Consider the following 14,695-nt stretch of genomic DNA (forward strand, 5'->3'; position numbering starts at 1 on the left):
TCTAGAAGTACTGGTGTTTTCCCTTCTACTGGGAATTAATTTATAATTAAAAGCAATGAAGAACCCAGGAAGTTTATTTCATATAAACTGAGCTCTCCTTGCAGATCTGGCACAAACAGCAGGAATATTCGTTATGAACCAGTGACGTTTTCTGCTTTTCCTCTACGATATTCTTCTTTTATAATTAACGGCAAAGGTTTACACTGAAACACTGACGTTCAGAACAACGTTGTAAATTATACTGTATTTAACCATTTTCCACTACATCAGTAAGTTTCTTGATGGAAGTCTTGCTTCCCGGCTTCAAGGTTAGTAGCTTATTTGCTCATAGGCATAAATATGTGTCACTCCCATGAGAATCAGGTCATTATCTCATGCTTTCCAAGCAGGCATTGGTATCAGTGTTGAAAACAGCGTTAGCAGAAATTTAGGCTCTAAAACTCTCAGGATAAGCCCCCAGTACATTTATCTTGTTAGGGTAAAAAAAAAAATAAATAAAAATTAAAAAAAAAATTTAGATGGGTAAAAGTTAATCATTGGAAGCTAAGCATTTGTGCACTTCTATTCTTTCTTACAGCAGTCAGAGGTAACAGGAACCTACACTAAAGCATGAGCAGTGCAGCTGGGAGAATTTTTGTTGCAGAGCGGCTTCAAAAGCATTTCTTTGTCACAGGATAAGCAGCTAAATGAACCTGACAGGCCTTGGAAGCACATTCCTGAGATACAGGGTTACTGTGATGCTTCCTTTAATGTCTTTACGTAAGGCGTTTAGCCGGCCGAGACTGTTTCAGCCTCAACGGGACACTCAGGGCTGCGTTTGTCACCAGAAAAGCAGCCTCGTCAGGAGCTGCCACCCTGCAGGACACACGTCCCTGCAGCCACTGCTGCAGCAGGGCCATGGAGGGCCCCGTTTGCAGAGGATGGGGACGTTAAGATGTATAACAGAGGCCGGGGCCCTGTGGCTTTTTTTGATAAAACATGGTAGGTCAGTGCCCTTATCAGCAACTTGTTTTCAGCCCAAATTCTGATTTGGCTTCTTAAATTACCAAGGCAGTCCAATAAATCCAGACACCCAGTTAGGAAAGCCTTTGAAATACTGCACTGAAAGGTGCATATAGAGGCATAGTACTAAGGGAAGAGTTACTGAGGGGGACCATAAGATACTGAATTAAGACTTTTACTGTATGGTCTGTTACGGCTTCTCTCATCAGTGGAGTTTAGATGACCGCCTGAAAAACATATGCAGCAACCCTAGACATGAGGGCCTGGGGTATAACGGCAGCTCAGCAGGACTGTGTTAACTGGTCCACAAACAAAAATGTGAAAAAACTAACTGATCTTAAGAGTTCAGAAACTCCAGATGGGTGAGAGGCAGCACGTGAACATCTGAGACTTGGCATGAAGGGAGCGCATTGGAAGCGGTCAGAAATCTACAGACCAAGACGCAACCTTTTTCCAAAGCAACACGCTTAACGTGTCAAACAAATAATGCGGTAACTCATTTTCCTTGGTCACGTGCCTGGGTTGAACACACTGTTCTTGCACTCCAAATTTTGGCGGTGCATTCTGGTAGTGCTTTTGAAAGTCTGATTTGATGGTAAAAATCAGAAACATCTACTGGGTTTGCACTTGTTTCTTTTTATCATTGGTCAGGACTGCTGGAAGCGAGAAACGAATGCAGATCTGCATAGCTACAACAAGCTTGTGGCTGCTGATTTTCCATGCACACACATACAAACTCCGCAGCACTGAACTTTCCATTACCTACTTCACCACCGGTGTAGAAGTCAGAGTTTGTCGGGTGAACGACAGCATCACTGTCGATCGTGGCAATGTCAGCCTGTACAACTTGCAACTACAACAGGTAAACAGATGTATATCAACCACGTTGGACAGAGACCCAGCACAGGCTCTACATTTACACATGTACCAACGTCCGTGTTTTCCTACCTTCGCACCTCCAAACCTTGCGCCAGAGGATACGCTGAGTTGTGTGTGCAGGTGTGTGTAGAGAAAGGGGTGTAGGGAACAGGAGGAGCAATATCGAGTACGACACGTTCAAATAAATGATAAAATGACAAGTCAGAGCAATCACATTGATCATTCGCAAAGTTTTTAAATCAGCTAATACCCCACTTCACTTTGCAGAAACCTAGAACAACCAGTACCCCACAGAGCATGACACTAAGATATGGAATCTGTTTCAGAAAGAAATTCAGGATCATCAAACCAAACAAAATAATTAGTTTCTCCATTTTGTCAGCATCCATGAACTGACGGGCACTAATTTTAAAAATTACAATGTTTCATAAAAATGACAGTCTCCTTCACAAAGAGCAAAACATTTATTTGCAGGCAGGGTTGTATCGTATCCACTTTAAAAACTATACATGATCCACCTCATATTTCAGAGCTAGGGCTTATTTTTTAATGGGGTGGTGGGCATATACATTTTCCAACAGCAGACTCCTTTTTAATTTTTCTCTTTATATAAGGCGTTACTAGTTGAGACAGAAGTAAAAATGCAAACATATCTGAAGATGGCCGATTTATAACTTATCCTCTTAAAATTATTTCTTGTTCATTTACACATATGCTTTTTCTTAGGAAATGCAGCATTAGAGGAATTAGGTGCTGTATTCCATTAAGGAAGGTTTAAACATAATGACAGCAGCAGGTATAACGAATAAATATGGAAAAGAGAATATAATACAAGAAAGTTAATGCTTTTTTACTTTTGATGAAGAACAAACTTTTGTCAAAGGATTTTTTTTTAATCTGAAACAAGTGAGAAGCCTTAAAAGCGATACACCCTCTATCTCCAAGGTCAGTGTTGCGCTAACATCAATATTTGTTTTCAGCTGAATGTGAAAGTCACAGGGAGGGAGTAATTTAAGCGCAATGAAAGCAAATTATTTGACTGAATTGAACACAAAATCAAGGTAGAAAAAAATTTGGAGATAGTTAATTACTTAACCATCCCACTTTGCAAATTTCTATGCCTACTGGGAATATCAGAAACAAAAAGAGGTTGCAGTTAGAATGGAGAAACTGCTTATTTTGACAACAACCTGACAAAAAAGGTATTTTAGTCCTCAAAGAATCCACATGAGAAACCCCCCAAAATAGCTAACAGTCACATATGATCATTATGGAAAAGAATTTAAACGTTTTTAATCAAAATCAATTTGAAGGCTAGCCTACAAGTACTACATGCAAGTACTCAGATTTGGTGAACTGTCTTTTGAATGTAGTAGCTCTTCCAACAGAAGAGAACCTGGAAGATCTGATTTTCTGCTTTTAGTTTAATATATGAAGTCCTAGCGAGTAAATTCTGGGTTCCATAATTTCCATGTGACCGTTAGTTGTGTCAACCCATGCCCCATTTACCTAGGTCATCTTTAAGGTCAATGTCAGCATTGGTAGGATTGATAATGGCCTCCACCTCGAAGCCGGCTAAATTACTGATTTCACTGTGAATAAGGTTCAGCTGAAAAGAAAAGCATGAGGTGGGAAATAACAAGACAGCTGGGAAATCACAGAGAAGCTGCAGAAAAGTGAGCTTTGCAACACAGATGGAGATAGCATCACTGCAAACAAATATGCAAAATAAAAGGCAGGTCATAAAGGGGGTTGTTATCAAAAAAAAATTCAAACACAAGACTCAAACATTGCTCAGTCTGGAAGAAAATGATGCACCTGTTACCAAGCTCTGTTTTGGCTTTATGCTGACCACTATGTGGGATTCTTATTTTCCCATTATAAAAGGGGATTTGTTTGGCTTCAGGGCGTAGATGGAAGATGCTCCAACCCTTTCTTATGCATCCGCTCTAGGAATGTGTCACGACTACTCAGAATGGAACTGGGATTAGGGATAATCCTCCTTATTTAACCCATCGATGTGAGCATGTCTGAGAAGCAGGCACTTGCCTCCAGGGACACCTCCGACAGGGGACATGATTTTTTCCTCTATATTATTGGTCACCACAAGCTGCACTGCAGTCTCCTCAGTTTCCATTTGCACAGCTCTGCTGCTGTCTTTTGTGGAATGGCTGGTAAAGTACCTTAAACAGGGAATGTATTTAGCAGTTATAGCACAGGTACTCTGCATTCTAGTGGAGAGCTTTTATTTGCTTTACTTCCTCCAGGCATTTATGAAAATAGCATTTTTAACACCCACTGTTGCCCTTGAACCCTACCCATTAACACCCATGTATTTTAAACAAGTCTTAATCATTACAAAATTAGAAGAATTATAATGGGCACATAGCAGGGCAAGGAGGTTAGTACAAATACCTAGAGATAAACCTCATATCTGCACTTCATGTTCTTAAAAAATTATAAAAAAAATTATTCAAATACAAGGAGGTGCAGATTTTTCTCAAAATACAACTGGAGCAAAATACAAACTGTTATATAAAGTCAGAAATCAAATGCAAAGGAGAAAAATATACTACCTGTGGTAAGGGACTGGCACTGCCATCCCCAGCTCCCGAGGACGCTTTTTGTAAATGCTTAGAGGCGGAAGGCGACAGCACAATTTGGTAATTACTGGTAATTTGGGATTCTGTGATCGACACCACAGAATCAATTCCACAATTTGAGGCAATTTGGTGTAAAAGCCACATGCAGCAAAAGGAAAGGCTGCAGTATCCTGGCAGGTATGTGGGGAAGCTTAAAAGTAGAAGTTTGTAACTCTACTCTATATCCATTGCTGAGAAGTCTAATTTCACATGAACCAGGTTCATTATGCCCTAAATTAAAGCACTAAAGTGCATAAAATCTTTCAGACTCTTTCATATGTGGAAATACATTATCTACATTATAAATTATATCTACAACCAGCATGTGTATACATTTTAAATGATTGTTTTGATAGCTGATTAGGCAATGTGCAAAGCAGCTACTAAAGACAAAGCTCTTGCTCATTTAGGCAAATGTTGAAATCAGCTGAAATTAAGTGAAAGTTTCCTTCTAAAACCCATTGAATTCAACCTATGAAATACAACCTTTCACTGTAACAAAATACATTTAGACATGACAATTATTCTCATGAATAGCTGAGTTTCATCTGTTGCTTTCTAATCCATCTTTATAAACTGAACTGTTTAAAATATGCTCAATGTATAGGTGAATTTACTAATTTACAGAAATATATGAGTCAATTCATGAAACCAACACGAGTGAATGGATCATTTAAGGAGGCCAACAGTCATATATTTAAATTATAGGAAAAAAAGCACTTCCATTTCATTCATGTGATTATATGAATTGATCTTCTTTTTCTTTTTAAAAGCCTCTAATTTTATGCAACTTGCTTGAGTAAACTTTGTTTCCTCAAAACAGGGTGATTTTGGCTACAAATGAGAGTACTTCAGCCCTGTACGGGTCTGTGTGGGAATGTGTAAAAAGATCTAAGAAAGCCTTACTTTCCAAGTAGCTTAGAATCCTTTAATATTTCACACGTGGCAAGTTATTTATAGGTGAGTTTGAGTCTTGAGTTTGACTACAAGCAACTGCTGTTTAAAATAAATAAATAAATAAATGGTCAAATCAAACCAAACCGAAATGTTAAAGAAATTTTATGAATTTTGAAATAATAATAATAATAATAATAAAAAAACAAAAACACATGCACACACCAAAAGACTGTTCTGTGGAGATTTTCGTAGTAATATGTACCTAAGTGTATTTTGTTAATTTTATAGCTAACTCTCTTTGATCCCTAATTCCCTGTGTTCTGCAAGGTTTTGCCAGAGCTGTATCAGCTGCAGGCCATTCTGGCTTTACACCTTTACACTGTTTCTGCATCTATGCATATATGGGATTTACAGAGCAGCTAATTGGTAATTTAAGTTTTAATTTAACAAGAAGAAATACCTAAACAGCTGACCATCAGGGATAGGCTTGTGCTGGCAGCTAAGAGTTATTTTGCTAAGTTTTATGCTTCTTGTTCAACATTTTATTAGCTAATTGCCCAACACTATGGCATAAAACAAAAGCTTTCTCATAGCATAACAGCCTTGGATAAGATATTGCATGATGCTGTTATACAATAGTATGAGATGGATATTTTACAGAAAACAAGTGACCTCCCCAAAGAGACTTTTTTAAAGATGGCCATAATTTCTATGTACGTGTGCAACAAACAATAGACATAATTTATGTAACATTTAAATTAAACGTTAGTTAAATAAAATGCAGATGGCACTTAGCATATCCCTAAGTATTTCTGGAGAAAAGTCTTGCATTTCTTATTTCAGACAAAATTACCTCTAAAGTCATAGAAATTTTGCTTGAGGGAGAACTTTATTTTATATTATTTAAGCACAGCTTCATACAGAAAACTGGAGGTGCCTGTTGCAAGCCAACAGGCTGAGGCCTTTTTTAAAGTGTAAACCCCTGTGCTTAGGCCGGAGGTCTGACGACTGTGTCTGTTACAACAGGAAAGGTTACAATATTCCTGTTGGGATGGCATTTGTAGAATGCACAATCATCTAGAAATCAACCTGGTTTTAATACTTTATAGTATAATACTAGTGCATTTCCACGGTATAGCTGAACGGTTCTCTGACACATCTTCATCCTGTCGAATTTCTCAATTTGCCTGAATGCCAGCAAAGTTATCTCAAGATTTTATGCAATAACAGTACATTTTAAAATCCAAACTACACCCAGGCTTGCAGTGTTCCCAACTTTGTTTTCTGTAATTCAATCTCAGGACATTAAAGATGGAGCATCCTTTCTTGCAAGTAAAACCTTTCTCTTTTCCAAACGTGGAGTCAAAAAAAAAGACTTTTCGCATTAAAACCTTATGAGTGACATGACAGGAAGAACAGGATTATCTTCTGGCTTCTCCACATGTAATAATTTCCTGACCTAGCAGATACCAGTTTGGCAGATCTACTAGAGAGGCTGTTATGATGTTCAAGGAGGTCACAGGAGGTGTGAAAGACGCTGCCTATTTGGCTGGGCTTTTTGGTTTTCAGTTCCTATGTCTGCACTATATATTTCTATTAAGAGCATACAGAGCATTAAAATATCCTGAAAAATCAATGTGCTTAAATTCAGGAAGAATTAAAACAGCTGTGATTAACAAGAATACCTTTGCTATTTAAATGGAGCAGCTGAGAATGGTTTAACCTCTTGTGCTTTGCTACCACCAATGTGCAGCCCATACATATACTACAGGATCTCCATATCACTGATGGGGAAGGCAACGGAGAAGGATGAGTGATTCACAGTTCCTCTGAATCAAACGGAATTAGGAGTCAAGAGTTGGGATCCAGGTCTCCTGGATCCTGATCCAGGTCTCTACCTGAACCACCTAAGCACGCTGTGCTCTCTACCCATGAATTTAGGGATCTTGTCTCCTCCAAATTCACATTTAAGAGGAGTGAGGCTTTGCTGAATAGAGAAAATTCTCCACACAGGCAAGTGCCTCCTGTCCTCATATTCTCTGAAAACAAGTGACATGCACAGTCGCAAGGAACTCCTGCTTATCAGAAAGCCAAGCTGCAAAACTGTGGTTTAAAACAACTATCTATGGCTTTAGGAAAACTATTAGCTCATAGTGTTTACAAATTTCATGTGGCAATAACTTGAAAACTGCAACAAAACAGTTGTTACTTTTTTTTCCCCCTGGAAAAACACCATCTGACTTAACGAGATTTAGATAAACATTTAAAAAAATCAGCATTACCTTTTTAAACAGCAATTGCATGTAGAAAGGGCTAAGCGGTAGGATTTAATTGATACAAAGTCACTATATTTTTTAAGGTAATTGTTATATATCATTTGTAAATTTTCAAAGTAAAGCAATTATTTGAAATTTCCCTGTGTCGCTTTAATAGTTAACAAACACCACGACCGGCCAGGTCGCAGGCTGCTAAACTTAGCAATAGGCATCCTGCCGTGCCAGGCACTCCTCACCTGGACCATGCAGAAATGCACCCGGAGTTTAGGGAATGGGAAGCACTCCAATCCCACTGCTCTCATCATCACATTTCCTGAAAGTTTTATCTTTGCCTTATTAATCATTAATATATATATATATACACATTTTATAACTTGGAAAATGCATGTTTTGAAAAATAATTTCTGGGGAACACTCTGAAGATGTTTAAAAATGAGGCAGGATGTTTGTTTTTGCCTCTAAGCTAAACAAAACCTCTCTGATCACTACAGTGTAAATTTTCTTTGCCTTTTAAGCTTTCCACACTTTAGTCTTACCATGAACATTTGAAAGAACTCAGGTTGGTATCAATGCATTATTTGGGGGGTAAATCAGAACAAACACATTAATATACCATTTATCAGCTCAAACAAGGCAAGACTTTCGTTTTTAACTCACAAAGTATTTATTAGACATAACCCTTGACTTTTACACTAACCATTTACTGCCTCTAAAGACAATTCTTGACATGGAGTCAAAAGCAAAACATAATATAGGCTAGACACATCGCAGTAATATCTGCGCATATCCTGTCCTTCCGAAGAACCATCCATCCTTTGGAGTGTTCCCAGGAGGCAAAACTGGTTTGCAGTTTTTCTTTACTTAGGTGTATTTGGGTTACAAATAATAGATAACACCTGGCCCCTCTCATGTCTAGGAAGCTTTTCAGGGAGCTGGGCTGCAGGTGAGTGAGAAAGCCCATTCCCAGAGCCAGGCACCCATTGGAAAGCTCCACAACAGACCCTGGGTCTGTTCCTCACAGCTTAAAGCAGCCTTGGAGCTCACATTTCTCTTCCACTCAACTAAGAGCAAAGCTCAACTGAGTTGTTGGATCGGGCTTGTTAAAAACACAACTTTGGACTTATTACAGTTTTCCCATGGTAACTAAAAAGAGCTCAAAATCAGCTCCAAAAGTCTTACACTACTTGCTTTCTTCAAACAGTAGTTTAGTTCAAAATTTTCAGGTTCTAATCAAGCCTTCAAAATGTTATAAATTCCAAATGTATGTTCAAAATCATCCCCCCAGAAATAGTCAGATAGCAAAACATACTAAGCTGACAATCTGGTTCTAGCTATTAAATTACGTGTAGAAAACCAGAAGTCTTGCAAAAAAAAATAGTATTACTTTCATGCACGTTAAACTTAGGAGACAAACTGTGCAAGGATATATGGAGAATGACCTCAACATAAAGTAAAAATGAGTCAGAGGAGATACATTCCACAATGGACAAAAATGGCTCATTTTTATGAATTACAACACAGTGATCTGACTATTGAATGACAGAAGAAAGATGCAGTTTTACGTAAAAAAAAAAATTGTATCACAACTAAAAGTCTCAAGTTTCAAGATAAGAGACTGGATTAACTTATTGAATTGTCTCTTTAAGTGGATATATAGTTGTTTAAATCACTCCAAGTCCCAAAACACATTCATAGGGGAAAAAAAAAAGAATCATTGATTTCTAGCTTTTCATAAAAGCATCATTTGTTATTATACAGCATTAACTTCAGTAAAAAACAAAGCAGAATGAAGCACAAAACCACTATTACAAAGAAATGTCTAAAATAGAATTTGATAAAAGCCTGCAAATCATTGATATCAGCAATGAAGTGGGCTGCCCTTTGGAAAAGTCATTTCATCCTTAGAATAATTTCTAAGCAGCTTAGCTGCAACACTTACACTCTCTATAAACAAGGTGAGACAGATTAGAAGCACACAGGCTTTCTTTCTATCTGCATATTTAAATATGTAGGCATATAAAGACCCATTTATGCACATTTTAAATGTTCTAGAAGTTGTTTCAGGGAATTTCTTTAAAGACACACCTCCACACATGCTCAGTATGGAAATGTCAATTGTACATAGACCTTGGGGGAAAATGGGGATAGTGGGAGGGGGTATTCCCTAAGCAGCACTGGAAAACAGGTATTCATTTATAAAACTGCAGGAACATACCTTCTGGCCAAGAAAGAGGCTTTTGGTGGACAGGATTGTGAAGCCATCTGCAGGAGTTCCCTCCGTTGTACTGTCAGCACTGGCTGATTTGCTCACTTCTCCCTGCTTCTTCTTCCAAAAATACAGTTAATTAGTTAACTCAAGGCTGAGAAAAAGCACCATTTAATAACACCGTGCTATATGACATGCTGTATATCCTCGCCAGGGAATAAAATGCTAGAAAAAAACACTGGTATTTGGCAGTAATCAGTCACTTGTTAGACTGAAGGATAGAATCTGAAGGAAACTATGTTGATCAATAGGAAAAATGACCTTAGAGTTTATATCCATGTAAACCTTTCCTGCCTATGAAACTGCACAGTTTGGATGACAGATGTGTTAAATGTTACAAACATTTTGAAGAGGTTGCTTCATGAGGATAGTGAATTGACTACTGTGGTTATCAACACAATTGGTGCCAGAAATCATTTTCTATTTTCAATAGTGCATCATTTGTACTTTTGTAGAAATATTTGGTGCCTCAGCAACACCTTTGCTGATGCTCAAAGCACCTGGATTACTAAGCAAGCTACTGTTCTCCTATCCTCCCCTTCCAAAGCACAGAAACGAAATCTGTAGTTAAGTAACTAAGATGCCTTTGATGCCAAGGTGTATTTGTGTTTCTATGAGCTGTAACCTTGCTTTATTTTACACAAATGTTTTGGAAATTAGATTTTCATGGGTCCTATTTCAATTCCCCAGGAGTTTACTGTTAGCCAAATGCCAACAGAGTAAGCAGACAATACAGTTTATTGTGTGGAAGAAAAACAGAACCCCACAACAGACTTTCTGCTATTGTAATCAAGTAGGGGAAAAATCCAGGGAAATTATTAGTGCACAGTTATTAGAAGCATTGCACTTGAAATGTCAGCTACTAGATGTTCTAAAGGAGAAAATTAAAAAACATTTCTAAAAAAAAAAGTGAAACAATCAGACCACGTAATCGATAACATAAAGGATAAATACAAAAGCTTTGACTTAGAAGGCAGCATTTTCAAAGGCATTGTGAATTTCAGGTGAAATCTGGGTACCCTTCTTTCTACATTTGTATTCTATTGCTTGACAGTACTTGCTTTACAAAAAACAACTCTTGGCTGAGCAGATGCACAGCAGAACGATTCCCTGCTCCTACAAAATGAATCTACCAGTTCAAAACAATCTACCCTTCCTGTAGCTACTTCTATCGGGTTTGTCCAGGTTTAAAATAATCCGATTACTCTACCTTGGATTTCCTTGCCCCTTTCTTGCCGCCTGCTTTCTTTGTTACAGTCTTTTTCTGTGATGATGGAGACTTTGCCTTCTTTGCTGGAGGTGGAGTGATGATGGCTTCCAGTTTTCCTTTCGATCCCCGCTTCTTTGCCAACAGTTCTGGGTGAATATTGGGTAACACTCCCCCACTGGCTATGGTGACTCCTTTCAATAGCTAACATATATAAAAAAAAGGAGGGGGGGGGGATAGATGACAAATTCCAACTTTACCCATCAATAAAGAGAAAATGGCATTTACTGCAAACTTCATACACTGCTGTGATTTTTAAATGATTCTTTTACGTTTCTCAATACCTATTACCTCTGAAAAGTGAAATGAAGTGCACGAAGTGCTTGAGATGAGGTTGATCGTGTAGTGAATTACAGCTGCACAGGAATATGTATTCTTCTTGAACAAGTGCCTGATATTGTGAAAATCATTTGGACTTGCACAAGACTCATTAAGTTCATTAATTAAGTTGTGAAGCAATGCAACAAGGGCTGCTAACCAGCTATGAGGAGAACATAAGAGCTGCAAGCTTCGGGCCTCTGCAAGGCAGTCTGTGCAAGAGGGATGAGCCCCAAAGTCCATGGTACAGCTCTGCAATGGGGACCAAATTGTGACAAACAACATCATGCTCAACTGCTGAGTTCTCCTGAGAAGGTATTTTTTAAAAAATTGATTTGATTTTTAAAAATCTTCAAACAGGGTAATATTTATAAAAAACACTATACCTGGAAATCTAAAAAAAATCTGTTAGGTGGTTGGAGAAAAGTAGATCAATATTTGAAAATGTGCAGTTCTTTTAAACCTTCAAAAAGCAGAAGTGAAATATATCATGTTCTATATTTAAACCACTAAAACGGGGACTGTTTCAGTATGCGGGAGGACACAAATGATGACATCAAAGCCCCTCAGGTACTCCCACCTAATGACTCATGCTGAATGCTCCCCAGGCACAACTCAGTGAGGCTCTGAGATGATGAGTGGAAAGTTCCAGACCAAAGAGAGAAGCAAAAGGAGGTTAGTTTGAGCATATTTTTTCCTCCTCCATCATGACATACAGGGTTGGAAAAAAAATTTTTTCAGACGTGTTTTTATCATGCCTCACTCCAAAGAACATTAATCCTGGCCAGTGCCCCTGGTTGACACCACAACATTGTAAAAATTACACCCAAGCTGTTCTGGCCAAGTTAAAGGCATCCGAAAACCTGCAATGACTGCAGACTCCCAAGGGTTCCAGAGTTCTTTCTTCTGCAGTCAGACCTGAGTGGGAACAGGACAGGACCCCTTGGGTCCCCAGTTAAGGGGGAAGAAAAAATATCTACAAGATTTTCTCCACATCTCTGCAGTTTATGACAACGCCCCATTCTTTAACTTGCATGGTTGTAACAGTGCAAGCAAATGTCACGTTATACATGTCTCTTGCATTTTTACACATCTAAAATGTGTACTCAGAAACCTAATTAAGGTGGGTGCTCTTGCTAGTTACATAGCATAGCCAGTAAGTGAGAGAGTGAATGAGCTGTTTCCTGGTGGGCTGTTCAAAAAGCACAGGTCTTGAATTCCAGTTTGGCTCTATGGAAAGACAATTTTAAAAGCCCTAAAGGAAATCCTGGCCCTCACACGACGGATTTTTTTCTTACCTGATTTAATTCTTCATCATTTGCTACAGCCAACAGGATGTGCCTAGGCGTGACGCGACCCTTCTTGTTGTCCCTTGCTGCATTTCCAGCCAATTCAAGAATTTCCGCTGGGGGGAAAATAAAACCGTCTTAGTTACGTAGTGATCATTAAGAAAAATCAATAGGTCTTAGTTAGCATCCATGCGAAAGATATCATGTTATGTATGTATTATATCATGTTATTTCTGACTGCTCTCTACAGATACCTAAGCCTAAAACTATCTAAGCCTAAAACTACCATTTTCTTTACATTTATGTGACCAGTGAATGCAAAATGCACGCTTCAAGTCCCATGACCTACACTATGTCTACTTTTTTTTGTCCTTCTAAAATGGTTATCCTGGATTCTTGATTTTTAGGGTGCTTCACAAGGTTACTTCGTGTTCATCTCCTAGGATTCTCCTCTTAACAGACGACAGAGCATTAGCTGTACAAAAATTGCTATTTTTTTCCCAAACATGTTGCAAACATGAGCTCTGGTTTGCTTTGTTTCTCATTTTCAATTCCTGAAAAATATCTCATGCTCAACTTCCCATTTGTGACATTATAGCAAGATTTCAGCGCACATCCCAGTTAGGAGAGTAAACACAAACTCGGCTTCTATACTGATTTTATGATTTTTTTTTGTCTCTTCGAGATGTTTCTCTCCAGAAAAGGCAATCGATGCATCATGTTTGCTTTCTCTAGCAGATTATCTCCTTAGAAATAATTTCCAGTCCTTCCACCCAGTATTTAATAGTTGTGCATGCAATGGCTTTTGCTGGAATTCGGGGAGATCAACTGCTCCCCACGAGGGTCTACGAAGTGAAAGGCCAGAGCATCACCCGCTACCTCATCTGTCTTCAGCTCAACAAACCTCAGGCAAAAAATGTAATTAATTACAAGAAAGTCTGGGGAATAACAATGGCATTACCCGACTTTGCAATGAAGTGCTATTGCTGCCTCCTTTATACGTAGTCCTCTGTACTGTTTCCTGGCTGCTTTTGGTACACTGCCCTTTTTGTAAACCTGGTAACATTTGGATTTTTTTTTTAATGAACATTAGAACTAATGAATGAGATTTCTTTCACCTTTAACAACTGAAGACATCATGAAAGCTGTCACCTAAGTTTGCTTTGCAGACAAATGAAAAGGAATTAAAACAGTAACCTATAAATTAAAAAGACCAAAATCAAAGCTCACAGGATAACGTTTTCACTGTAACATACTACAAATCTTAAGCATCATACCATGGCTTTTCATTAAATTGAATTTAACATGATTCTCCAATTATTTTTCATCATAAATCCTACAATAATCTACTTATGACACTGGAAATCTTTTAACTGCTTCTGGATATCCTACCTAGTGCATGATTTACTTCAGTACAGGGCAAGACGGTATACGAAGAGGAAGCCCAAAGAAGCAATTCTTGTAAACTTTCACACTCGCAATTACTTGATTTTTAAAGCAGGCTTAGCAGGGAAAGGTTGGCCTGAGCATGCTTTCCTCACCTCCAAAGGATGGAATTAAGCTGGTGCAACCTTTCCATATGCTCCTAAGCTGCTGTTGAGACACGTAAGGTGCAGCTTAGTTCAGTGCTGAACACAGGGTGACAGGAGGCCTCCAGCCCATGGCTGGGCTCTGGCTCCACTCCGTGCATCCCTGAGCTGTCATTGCACCCACGCTGGCTCCTCCGCAGCCAGGAATTGCTCTGTTTGCGCCTCCGACGTTAGTGCTGGCTGGAAATTTGCCCCAAAACAGCAGCCTACTTTTTGCTTTGCTGCTGCTTCCCCCACCTCCACTTCTCCTTGATGGCACCAGGCGCTGCT

General features: G+C 38.7%; 1 protein-coding gene across 4 annotated transcripts in view; it reads right to left on the bottom strand.

The window, feature by feature from the left end:
- The window catches only part of MACROH2A1 (macroH2A.1 histone), a 44,361-nt gene that overhangs the window by 9,081 nt on the left and 20,585 nt on the right, over positions 1-14,695 (bottom strand). Inside the window, exons 3-6 of one of the 4 annotated variants that reach the window (XM_088536932.1) lie at positions 12,846-12,952; positions 11,173-11,373; positions 9,912-10,019; positions 1,765-1,855 (exon numbers count right to left, since the gene is read on the bottom strand). In XM_088536932.1, coding sequence (XP_088393058.1) covers positions 1,765-1,855; positions 9,912-10,019; positions 11,173-11,373; positions 12,846-12,952 — 507 coding nt within the window. Of the gene's footprint in view, positions 1-1,764; positions 1,856-3,390; positions 3,491-9,911; positions 10,023-11,172; positions 11,374-12,845; positions 12,953-14,695 lie in introns of all 4 variants that reach the window. The other 3 variants (XM_088536930.1, XM_088536931.1, XM_088536929.1) reach the window with 3 other exon arrangements.

This window comes from Tinamus guttatus, unplaced genomic scaffold (assembly GCF_059628265.1).
Source record: "Tinamus guttatus ecotype Peru unplaced genomic scaffold, ASM5962826v1 Tinamus_guttatus_pri_ptg000710l, whole genome shotgun sequence".
In the NCBI taxonomy this organism is placed as follows: Eukaryota; Metazoa; Chordata; class Aves; order Tinamiformes; family Tinamidae; genus Tinamus; species Tinamus guttatus.